This window comes from Seriola dumerili, unplaced genomic scaffold, assembly GCF_002260705.1.
Source record: "Seriola dumerili isolate Sdu_G_001 unplaced genomic scaffold, Sdu_1.0 BDQW01000367.1, whole genome shotgun sequence".
In the NCBI taxonomy this organism is placed as follows: Eukaryota; Metazoa; Chordata; class Actinopteri; order Carangiformes; family Carangidae; genus Seriola; species Seriola dumerili.
Window position 1 is genome coordinate 1,564,411 of NW_019174622.1, and position 12,358 is coordinate 1,576,768.

The 12,358-nt window shown below is 39.8% G+C and overlaps 1 protein-coding gene across 1 annotated transcript in view; it reads right to left on the minus strand.

Moving 5' to 3' along the window:
- Nucleotides 1-2,846: 2,846 nt before the first annotated feature.
- grk6 (G protein-coupled receptor kinase 6) overlaps nt 2,847-12,358 on the minus strand; it is a 46,620-nt gene continuing 37,108 nt past the window's right edge. The window contains exons 7-16 of the mRNA XM_022760823.1: nt 12,259-12,322; nt 10,008-10,148; nt 8,368-8,558; nt 8,239-8,276; nt 6,753-6,842; nt 6,146-6,354; nt 5,813-5,950; nt 5,518-5,655; nt 5,007-5,141; nt 2,847-4,114 (exon numbers count right to left, since the gene is read on the minus strand). Of these exons, the coding sequence (XP_022616544.1) occupies nt 4,064-4,114; nt 5,007-5,141; nt 5,518-5,655; nt 5,813-5,950; nt 6,146-6,354; nt 6,753-6,842; nt 8,239-8,276; nt 8,368-8,558; nt 10,008-10,148; nt 12,259-12,322 (1,195 nt within the window). The 3' untranslated portion in view covers nt 2,847-4,063. The remainder of the gene's footprint in view (nt 4,115-5,006; nt 5,142-5,517; nt 5,656-5,812; nt 5,951-6,145; nt 6,355-6,752; nt 6,843-8,238; nt 8,277-8,367; nt 8,559-10,007; nt 10,149-12,258; nt 12,323-12,358) is intronic.

Below are 12,358 nucleotides of genomic sequence, written 5' to 3' on the forward strand. Positions count from 1 at the left end.
GGGTAAGTTCTGTTTTTCAACACAGGCTGTGTTAGAGCTGCAACAATGTGTTGATAAATCAATTTATCAACAATTATTTTGATAATCGATTAATCATTTTAGTAAAAATAATTCATTTGCTGGTTCCAGGTTCTCAGATGTGACAACTTGATGTTTGTCTTTATCGTACATAATAACTGAATGTCTTTGGGTTTTGGATCTGTCAGCTGAGGCGTTGACATTTGGTCGTTTTAGCTTCTCAAAGGTGAGAATTTAATTTAATAAATTCAATATTTTTTGCTTTTGGACTGTTGATCGGACAAAATTAGGCATTTTATTTTCTAACCTGGTGCTCGCTATTTTACAATCAAAACAATTAATCGATTAATTGAGAAAATGATCAGTAATGAAAATGATCATTAGTTGCAGCCCTAGACTGTATTAAAAGGTCAGATCACTCAAATTACACAAAAAACAAACAACTTTAGCAGTGTCTAGCCACTTCAGGTTTAAACATTTGGGTTAGCTGCAGCAAAAAGAGCCAGGCTAGCTGTTTTTCAGCTGTTTCCAGTCTTTGTGCTAAGCTAAGCTAACCAGCTGGACATTTGAGAGTGGTATCCATCTTCTCATCGAACTCTCTCTGACATTCAGTGACTTTACCTTCAGACAAACCCATTTGTCAGCGAGACACATTAGATTTGATTAGATACATTAGCACCACTGGTAAATTACCAAATGCTCAGCCTCCATTATCTTCACCTACATTTCCAAAAACTATGGAGTAAATTATCAAGAGGAAAATCTAAATTACAGAAGCAGAGAAAGGCCATACTTGTGATTTTTTTTTTAAAAATCCTGTTATCTCCAGATAACAGAGCTTTGTTTTTTGTTTTGCGAGTATGGCCTTTCTCGGCTTCCATACTAAACGGTGAATTTCTCTCCTTAAACTAAATTTGGCCACTCCCCCATTGCCTATGGCTGATACAAAATGCATGCTGGGATACTTGGCTATCCCAAACCCATATATCTTATGGGGCTGTAATTGTCTAAATGTAGACTTTGAATGGGAGCAGTACTTTTGCTGTGACTAATAATGTTTCACAAGACGACACAGACCGAGAAAGTGTTAACTATGAGCAAATAAAACAAATCTGCATGGGTAGAAACTAGTGTGAAATGTGAAAACATGTTTTCTCTTTGTAAACATGATGAACTGACCCTTTAAAAGTTTGTTTCCCCATCATTTCTCATACGCAGCTTTAATAAACGTCTCTGAAACTTGAGTATTTGGTTAATTTTGGGCGACCAGACGCACAGATATCAGCATTTATTCACTGTGGGACAGTTAAAGGACAATTCCACACTTTCATGAGCTCATGGTTGTTACGTTCAAGATGAATGAGTGTTAAAAATAATAATGAACAAGCAGGAACAAATAGATTTTTACAGCTTCGATGAGACTTTGGTGTCTGGTTTTCTGTTCCCTAAGATCAGTCTACACAAATCACATGACAGCCACTTGTACATTCAGAGGTATTTCATTTTAATAGCTTCAGATATATCAGAGGCCATGTTCTAAGAGGAAGCCATAGACTGCAACAGTACCAGCTGAGGCATTTTTACTGAAGTGATGAACAGAACAGCTTCAGTCTTTGTGTGACGCAGGATTTGACCCAGAGGCTTCAGTTACTCTTGTTGTTTCAGTGACTTCAGATCAGATCTGGATGCACAAAAACTTTAGACTTTTTTGTCTTAAATTGTTGCCACCAAACATTAGAGGTGATCAATCGACAGGACAGATGTAAACCTGCCCTGTCTGTGAATTGTTCAATCAACATCTGGAGGAGGAAGAGGAGCGAATAAAATCGTGAAGAGGAATAAACACTGTCTGTCATAAGTTAAAATTTGAAGTCTTGTTTACTTATTTTCTAATCAGATATTGATTGATTTGAAGTTTGGTCATTTTATTAGGGAAACTTCTTGTACTGATACACCTTCAGGTGGTTGTAGCTCAGTTTATATTAAGGGTTGGGTTAGAAAGTCACTTTTTGTCTGTAAAATATGTTTTTTTTGCTGATGATACCATGTTTTATCTATAAAAAATAACGTTGGCAAAGTAAGGTGAGAAAAGGTTATTGTTTTCTCCTTTAGCAACATTTTTTTTTTCATCTGTTCTTAAAGCCAAAACAGATAATTTTCATCATCAAAAGACAGACAGCTGGTCTTTGAACTGGGCCAGTTGAGTGCCATTACGCAGTGGTCTCATTTATCAATGAATTTAATGTATCTACTCATGATGTAGTTATTCTTATGATGGACAACATACCACATATGAGAACACAACATGATTTCAGGCAGAGCATTGAAGCTGATTCATTCATTGGCTGACTAGCAACATCCAATAGGACGATTGTAATGTGACTCTCTGTTGTTACTATTGATTTAACCAGGATTTAATGTTCATGTGTTTGTTGGAGGAGGATGATTTCTCCTTGTTGCTGCTTAGATCCACTGAATGTAACTGATATGTTTTATTTAAAGCGTCTTAGCCTGAAATAATTTTGATGCTTGGACACTGGTTTTTAAGTCAGTGCACAGCACGTCAGATGAAAATGTAAAGATTCAAATCATATTATTTAATATATATGAGAAAAAAAAAGTTTCCAACAATAAAGAAACCATTAACAGATATTTACTTGGGGTTAAATAGAGCAGTTATTTCAGTACAAGTCATCATGTAAACTTTACACAACTAAAACCAAAACTGTACTGTTTGCAGAAAAGATTTAATTATAAAATGTTTTTACATAATAAATGTTTTTATGAAAACATTAAAAGTGTAGTGACATGATCTTTAAAAACATTAAAGTGTTTAAAACCTCCTTTCATTGTTTTTTTTTTCTCATATTCTATCTGTGATAAGCCAATGATAGGAACTTGTTGAATCGACAAGTGATCTCTGCACATTCAACAAAAAAGAAAACTGAGCTTCTTCTGCTTTCAGTTCAATGTTTGATCGTTATAATTAAAATAAAAAGTGCTCTGAGAAAAGTGGGCCATGATTTGGAAAAAGAGCATTGTGTGTCTTCTCGATAATACGTGCCAAATTACTTTTTTTCCTAAAAAAAAAAAAAGTAAATAAAATAATAATAATAATAATAATAATAAAGTGTTAATATAATTTCAAATACTGCCTTTTTTAAAAAAAAATTTTATTTGAGTTAAACCTCTGCTGTTAGCATCTTTTGTGAAAATGGGGGCAGCTCCAAAATATAACTTTAGGGAAAAAAGTGAAGGTGTAATTTAACTTCACAACATCTGTCACATCTTGAATTGACAAGAGCAACTGAAGCCACTGACACAGCAAGTCGATTGTCTCCATCACGGAAAAGAAAAATACAAATAATATTGTTATAAAAATATCTGCAGATGTAGACGTCACGGCTCTGACATCAAGCGAACGAAAACCTGGAGTTAAATAGAAGAGAAACGCAGCAGTGAGGTCGGTCTCAGCAGAATGGAGGGCAGAGGAAGTAAAGTGGTCATAGTTCAGTAGCTGAATGTCACTAAGTCGATTCCCTGGACAAAGTGGGGCAATGTAACGAGATCGAGGAATGCTCAGTCCTCCCTTGGTAACCACTGTGTCACGGTGCCCTCGAGCAAGGCACTTACAGCAGGCGATAGTTCCAGCGGAGCAGCGGCAGCAGCAGCAGCAGCAGCGGCTCCCAGTTCTTTAAGATTAAGATTTACATGGAAATGTAGAAGTGGACGAGTGTGAAAGCAAAGAGCTTTCCCAGTACACAAAATAAAGAAACTAAAAACAACAACAAAAACAAAAAGTTCATCTTCTGTCTTCGTCCCCGTCTCCTGGTTCGTCCACAACCGATATTCACACCTTTTTAAATAACATTAAACTTTATGGCTATGCTGAAAATATACATTCTGACATTTAGAGAGAGAGTACTGTCTCAAAAATACAAATGTGCAAAAGTTGTAAACAAATGAGATCCTGTGTGTGTGTGTGTGTGTGTGTGTGTGTGTGTGTGTGTGTGTGTGTGTGTGTGTGTGTGTGTGTGTGTGTGTGTCACAGCCTGGTGGGCTCCTCGTCACTGTCACTGCAGTTTCCACAGCAGTCCTGCACACGGAGACAGAAGAGCACAGACTTTCAGCTTCTGTGTTTCATGATTTAAATCATCCGGTTCTCTCTTTCTCTACGTAAAAACCAACTCACTACAACTATAACTGTGAGTTATAAGAATCATATTTAAGTATTATCAGTAACATCTTCTGGTTCTGCAGTAAAATATTCTATAAAACATTATTAGTTACTGAGTGATCGATGCTCCAGCGGCATTTCACTGTTGTAGCTGCTTTTAACTTCTTTATATACAGTTAGATAGTTTAGGCCTGTGGTTCCCAACCTAGGGGTCGGGCCCCTCAAAAGGGTCACCAGATAAGTCTGAGAAGTTTTGAGTAATGGGTAAAAAGTGTATTGTGAGGTCACCGTGACCTTTGACCTTTAGCCACTAAAATCTAAATCAGTTCATCCTTGAGTGCAGGTGGATGTTTGCACCAAATTTGAAGGGATTCCCTTTAAAGGCGTTACGGAGATATCGTAATAAAACACATAAAGTTTGTATTAATTTTAATAAAGTAACAAAAGAAACTTAGTAGGTTTAACGATGATATAATAGATACGTTTGTTAAACTAAATAAAAGTGTTTGTGATGCTGTTTTAAACAATTATAAGAAGCATTAACAGTCTTCAGCATGATATGAGCTGATGAATGTCTAATAATATAATGCTGTTATTAACACTTATGTCGCCTCATTAGATACCATTTATAAACTCCTTATTACCTATTAACTGACGATTATCACAAGGACCTGAAAATAAAGTGTTACCGATTTTTCTTAAATAGATTCTTACATTACATCTGCTAAAATTCAGACTCTTGATATGATGCTGGATTGTAAAAAGGATGATGATGATGATGATGATGATGATGATGAGAGAGTGCACCCACCTGTCGGCCAAACAGCCGCTGCAGGAGTCCCTGTTTGGGGGGAGGGGACGGCTGTCCTCTCCAGTCCAGGTCTGGAGGAACCGTCCCGTCCTGGTAGAAAACATTCAGCTCTGTGAAACACTCGGTCTCGATCATCTGCGGGAGAGAAGACGAATTCGTTAAATCTGTGACCACACTGGAGCTCCTTTAATCACGTCCTGTCGTCGCTCTTCTTCTGCAGTGATTTAACGTAACTCTAGTGATCGGAAACTCAATTTTCTGGTCATTTGTGCGCACTGACGTGATTATACAAACAAAGACTCGTTCTCCCGGCTTGTAAATACTTTGTAGGCTGTTATCAGATCAAGTTTTTTTTTTATGGTGCAAGGAAAAAAAAAATTCCCATAAATGGCATGATTGTTGTTTATTAACTTGGTCATGGTGGAACAAGTAGAATAAATAGAACTTACAGTGTGTGTGTGTGTGTGTGTGTGTGTGTGTGTGTGTGTGTGTGTGTGACCACGTCTCTCACCTCATTTTGCCAGGGAATAGAAACGCTGCCCGTGGACACTTTGCTGTAGAACGACTCGTCTTTTGGCTCCAGCTCGACGCCCTTCACCGTGGAGAACTGCTCGATGTCCAGCACGTCTTTACAGTAGATGGCCTGCGGCTGCAGAACACAATCATTTAGGTGTTACTTACAGTTTCACCTGTGCTATTATTAAAGCTTCTAGTTCTACCTGTGATACACCTGGAGCACCGGTGACGTCATCAGCTACACCTGAGCTCGGTCACGTATTTACTGAGATTACGTTCTGCAGACTTACGTCGGGGGTGAAGGGCACCTGCAGCATGCCGGCCTCCAGCCGTTTGAAGTTGATGGAGCGGAAGATGGGATGGCCTTTGACCTCAGAGGCTCCGCCCCCCTGGCAGCCCAGCCTCTCCGTGGGATCTTTGGCCAGCAGCTGGCAGGTTCAGAGAAGAAGAAGAAGAAGAAGAAGAAGAAGAAAAACAACATCGTTAAAACACCAGAGTAGAGTGAAAGCTTGAGGAGGAGGAGCTTCTGCTGTGGGTCATAGATATTAGTCTATGAAATGAATTTCCAAGATGGAGAAGAATCTGATGAGGAGCTGAGAAACGCCGCTCGTGCATCCACCCACCATTTTGCAGAGGGACGTGGCGTCCTCGGAGAACTTGCTGGAATACTCCTCCTCCACCTCCCTCACCAGCCGCTCCACCTCCTCCCTCTTGATCTTCTTCTTCCTCTGCTGGAAGGGCGACTGGCCTTCGATCATCTCGTACAGCAGGCAGCCCAGCGCCCACCAGTCGGGGCTGAAGGTGTAGCGTTCGTTCTTCACCACCTCCGGAGCTGGGAAGGAGACGGAGGCGAGGGTTTTTGTTTGAACAGAAGATGATTGTAAAAAACGTTTAAAACCACAGCGACAGAGTGCGACTGACTGTGTCCCAATTCAGTGGCCGTAAACCTTCGAAGGCGGCGCGACTAGATTGTCCCGTTTCCCCTATCCCAAGATTCATTGCGCTCCAGTAATGAAAATAACATGGCAGGTAACAGTGCAGGTGGTGACGCAAAGCAGGAAAATCCCACGTAGAACCAGACCGTCTTCTTTCGGTCCGGCCTTCGCGGTCTACGAACTGCCACACCTCACGCAGACCGCCTCCTCCGAAAGATGCAACCCCCTGAATTGGGACACAGCTACTGTTTTTCAGTTCTTACTGGTCGGTCAGTAAAGGTCAGAGGTCACTTACCCATGTATCCTACTGTTCCCACCCGTCCCTTGATGCTCTGCCCCTCAGGCACATGAACCGCCAGACCCAGATCCGATATCCTGATGTGGCCTAAACACTCAAACACATTATGAGAGGAAATCTCATAAGATGAAATGAAATCCAAGAAATATCTGAGATTCTTTCATGAGATTCAGGCTGCAGTAAAAAGTCATTTTAAAGTTTTAAATGAGAAGATATTTTCTGATACTGAAGAAAAAATATAAACGTTCTTCATTTTCACTTGAATAAATATCGTAAAAGTTCATTTTCTTTTGTGTTTTTGAACCTGTTTTGAGTGATGACTGTAGTTTATATGATATTAACAATAGTAAACACTGATGTTCTTATATATAAAGCATTTCAAAAACAAACAGGTCTGAGTAGAGGTGAACAACAAATCATTAGCTGTTGATTCTTCTGATAATTTGCTCATTAAAATTAAGAAAAATTACTTTATTTTGAAAGTCATGAGTTTTCTTTTCCTGTGTTTTATCTGCTCTTAAAGCACTTTGTCACCTTATTTTGAAAAGTTCTATATTGATTAAAGGTGTTTGTAGTTATTTTGGGTTATTAGCAAACAAATCACAAAAGAAAGTCGTCTTTATTTTCTACTTTTTGTTGGATTAAAAGCAACAAACAACGCACCATCACCAGGTTCCTTTATATTTCACTTAAAGTTAAAAACCGTCATATAAACTGCAGCGAACGCGGTGGATGGTGAATGTGATGTGATCACAGACGTGTCTAAACTCCTGCAGAAGCCTCCAGGTTAAAGTTAAAACCACTTCCATCAAGTTTTCTGTGTTTTTCTTTTGATCCGATCGAACCAGGAGATGAGTTTAAAACACAGACACGTTACTGGATCTGGATCTTTACTATGATTAGTCGCAGTCTGAATATTTGTACTTTAAGAGCTCTTCACATTGTTTAACCACCAACAATCTTTTTGGGATTGTGCTTGTTTTATTAATGAGGTGTGTTTGCTGTGTGTGATTAAACTCGGATCAGACTGTTCTGCTGCAGTCAGAGTCAGAGCGCCCTCTGGTGACAGAAGGAAACCATCATCACCAGATTTCCAGCCTGAAGCAGTGACATCCAGTTCTACAGGATGAATAACAGTTTTCTAATCTTTAATAAATGTTGATCTTGTGCCCGCAGTGTTTTTCAGACAGACGCCGGATGACATATCCTCTGAAGGTACAGTGAGTCATCTGAGCCACAGAAATAATCACAGACTTTTCACTGACTAATTATTAACGCAGAGCTACATTTAATTATGTATTCATCAATTCATTAAATTTGTTACAAAATAATATAATATTATGTTTGATAATTGTATCATTTCAGGAATATTTTTGAAATTTGAATTTTAAGTGCAGAATTACTTTAAACGCTGAGTCTATTTTTGATGTGAGAAACAGCAGGAACACTGCACCTGTCTTTCCAGAGCATTAATGCGACTCACCGTGGTCGTCCAGCAGGATGTTCTCTGGTTTGAGGTCCCTGCGTGACGGAGGAGGAGAGGGAGAGTGAGAAAACAGAGCGAAGAGGACAGGAAGAAGAACATGTCCGTCTTTGAGGTTTACACGCTGACCTGTAGACGATACGTTCCCGGTGCAGGTCCTCCAGCCCACAGCAGATCTCCGCCGAGTAGAAGACGGCCCTCCTCTCGTCGAAACCCGCCTCGCCCATGTGGTAGATGTGAAACTTCAGGTCTCCTCCGTTCATGAGGGTGAGCACCAGGCACAGGGCGTCCTTCGTCTCGTAGGCGTACGCTAAACTCACCTGCAGACAGAGGAGGAGTCTGTGCTTCAGGTGTGGACAACTTCCTCTGGAAACAACATCTGACGTGTGAAGATGTCGCCTCACGCTCGGGAAGACGCGACGGACATTTTTATCATTTTAATAATTATTAAAAAACAGAAGGTGAGAGGGCGGATTTTTCCTTTAATCTGAGATGATTTCAGTAAGTTGAAGACAGCACGTCCCCGCAGCTAAAAAAAAAAAAATCTCTGCCTGCTGCCAAAACCTCTTTAAAATGACTTTCTGTTAATAAAGTCGTCCAGTTGTGTATTTTCACAATCGAAGCAGCGCTGAACCCTCCGGGACTCCTCAGGCCTGGGAGCCCCGGACAAACCGACTCACTGCCGTCCAAATCAAACAAGCTGAGCGCAGGTCATCTGGCACAGAATCAAACCAAACCAGAGACAGAACAAACCACAGTGTTGTCTTTTAATTACTGCAGTTGTCAATGTTGCAGACATCATGTCCGACTGACGCACACAGAGAACAAACCCGGGAGGAAATACGTGAAGTGCTTCGTGATTTAAATGTTTACTTTTGGAAGAAAGAAAAAGGAACTGTTTTTTTTTACCATAATCCTCTGAGTGCTTTTAAAAAAATGAAACTATTTATTTGTGAGCTGTTGTTTTAGAGATTCACATTTTCAGGAGGAACCAATGAGCTGAGAGTCGCAGACAGAGTGGGGGAAGTGTTAGAGTGATGGACATCGTTGGTTTTTGGTCTTTTCACGGTTTGTTTGTTGAGGAGGAAATAAACAGAATGAAGTCGGATCTATAATCTTCCTCTCTGACGTGAACTTTCTCATCAGCTGAAGTTTGAATAAATTCTTTCAGACGAGATAGAAAAAGAAGATGTAACTGCTCACACCTGAGGCAGGTGAGTCTCAAAGATGAAAGATGAGGCAGAAAAAGACCAGTGTTCTCTGTATCTGTAGTAAAGATGCAAATACTAGTATATGACTGGGGCCACGTATTTGCATTCTGCTCTTTATCTGTTTGCTTCCCTCCTTCTCTGTGCTCACATATACAGTATTTTAACACAACTGAATTCACAACAAAGCTCTTCTCATTTACATGTTTTCACGTTTCTGTTGTCACGACAATGGGACAAGTCAAATAAAGAGAGTGAAACGTGGCCCATTAAGACGACATCTTAACTTCCAAGTCGCTTCCAAGCTGCTGCTATAATCCTGATAAAGTTAAAGACGAAGACTGAGCTGTGATTTACTTATAAAATGATCATGAACATATATAACTTGTAAATTTAGGAAATAGGTTTCCCTTTGCATTAGCTTATTGATAATGAACCTCTGACTCCACATCGCCCCCGTCCTCGCGAGTGTTTCGTGGTTGTTTTATAACAGTCGGCAGCCGGAAGTAAAAGCAAACAAAACATTTCTAATTGTTAAAAATCGTCAGTGGACAGACTTACTACAAATCTACTGTTGACTTTCTCCAGGATCTGTTTCTCATTGAGCGCCATGGACTCTCCTTTCCTCTTCTTTATCCTCTTCTTCTCCAGCTTCTTACAGGCGTACATCTTCCCTGTGGCCCGTACCTGACACGCACACACCTGCAGGGTAGAAGAAGAGGAGGAGGAGGAAGAGGAGGAAGAGGAAGAGAAAACCAAGATGCAGGAGGAGAGAGAGAGAAATTAGTTCATGAAAAGGGAATTTTATTTCCTTTTATAAATGTAAGAAACGGCACTAATAAAAGATACAATACGCTCTCTTAACGAAACAGAGAGCGTTTCATCGCGGTTACACATGTGACTTCACAGCATCAGGAAGACAAACAAAACCATGATTGTAAATGATTTAATGATAAGGCGACAGACTGCAGACATAAAAATAAAAAAATCCCCTCATTATTTTATACTGTTGTATAATCAGACTGTTGAAAATGAGCCGTTCCGCTCTGTGAACTGAAGCTCGCAAGATGTAAAGGGAGGGAGGGTGATGACGATGAAGAATGTGAGAGAAACACGTGAGTCCGACTCAGACGGCGACTTTAAACTACAGTCCAGCTGAACTCACCTGACGCTCCATCACTGGTTTAAAGAAATATTCTGGGACTGATCCTGGACTAATCCTAAAACTGATCCTGGACTGATCCTGGACTGATCCTAAAACTGATCCTGGACTAATCTTTTGACTAATCCTGGACTAATCCTGACTTTATAATCTTTATCTTACATCTAATTACATCATCCACTATTCGTTTGCATTACAGTGATCAGTTATTACGTCATTTAATAAAATCAATTGCTTAAATTAAGTTTCTAATAACCAGTTTTTAGTTACACATGAGCCTATTTTTCGTCACCTTAACTTTGCATGTATGTGGCTCTTGTAAATCCTGAATCACACACAGTGATCGGCCTCTGTCAACACGTCTCCACCTGACTGAAATACAATCACCTCACGTCAGAACGAAGCCACAGCGTTAACGCTTCAACATACAAGTGTACACACAAGCATGAGTCAGCCAACGTGATCCATACGATCAAAGAGACAGGAACCTCATGTCGTCCATTATCTCGTGACCCGATTGCTCGTCCATTAGGTCAGTTATCACCATGAGATCAGGACAGAATCAAGACTCTTCCCATCAGACGGACATGTAACACAGAGACACCATTCAGTGGCGTGTAATGGGATTTAGACACCACGGATGATGGAGCCAAGGACGAGATTCAGTTAGAGCTCTTTGCATAACACTGTTGTTTTTTTTTGTCTTTCTTTGAACCAGAATAAAACAGAAGCAATTTTAAAAAATAAAATAAAATGTAAATGTGTCATTTCTCTGCCAGGCGTGATGCGCTATACATCCAGCTGTACTTATACTCTCTCCTTCTATTTAAAGGTCAGGATTCGAAGGACTTAAAAGGACTTAATGAATCTAATTTGAACAAAATGGAGGAACGATGCAACTGGTTACTGACTGGTGCGGCGGGCGCCTGCGGCATTAACTGAGGATGAAAGGTTCATTTATTTTCTTTCAAAAGTGTAACGTAAAAAACTGACAACAGGAGGTCGAAATGAAGTGTTTCAAGACTCTTCTTCTTCTGTTTGATTGTAAAGATTCATCCGACTCATGCTGGACGGGTTTCATCCCCACATCATAACCTTTCGGTCCCCTCGTTCGACAGCTCGCGTTTTCCCCTTTGACTGTTCACTTCAAAACATTTACTACAGGTAAGGATCCCATTAAATATGACACCATAAATAAAACTGTCTGCACGTGTGATCTGAAAAGTTCAGGGGCAGAGAAATGAAATCTAATAACAAACCAGAGGAATAACATGAAAAATGTGATTTAGCCTCTTTGACCAAAGTTATTCAACCGTAAACAAAGACAGCTGCTGTTTATCGTCTGTGGTTAAACTGTCAATAAGATCTATTAGTATTAGTTAGTGTTAACCTTAACCCTCTGCACACATTAAATTAAGTGTTACGAATCTTAAATCAATCATAATGCTAAAAAACAACCGGCCTGTGGTTGAAGCTAACCGCTGACCTCTGTCCTACAGTTTTGACTAAATGTTCAACAAGAAATGAAGCTGATCTGGATTTAGACATAACGTGATCATTTAATTTATCTGTTAAGTAACGAGTTCTAATTTAGAAGAAAGAAACTGTTTACTGAAATGAAAATAAAGTAATAAAATTAAATGTACTCACCTCTCCGAAGCCTCCTTTCCCTAAAACTCTGTACTGTCGGAATGTGTTTTTCGTCACCGGTTGCCTGTTGGACGAAACCATTAACTATTAATAAACCTGG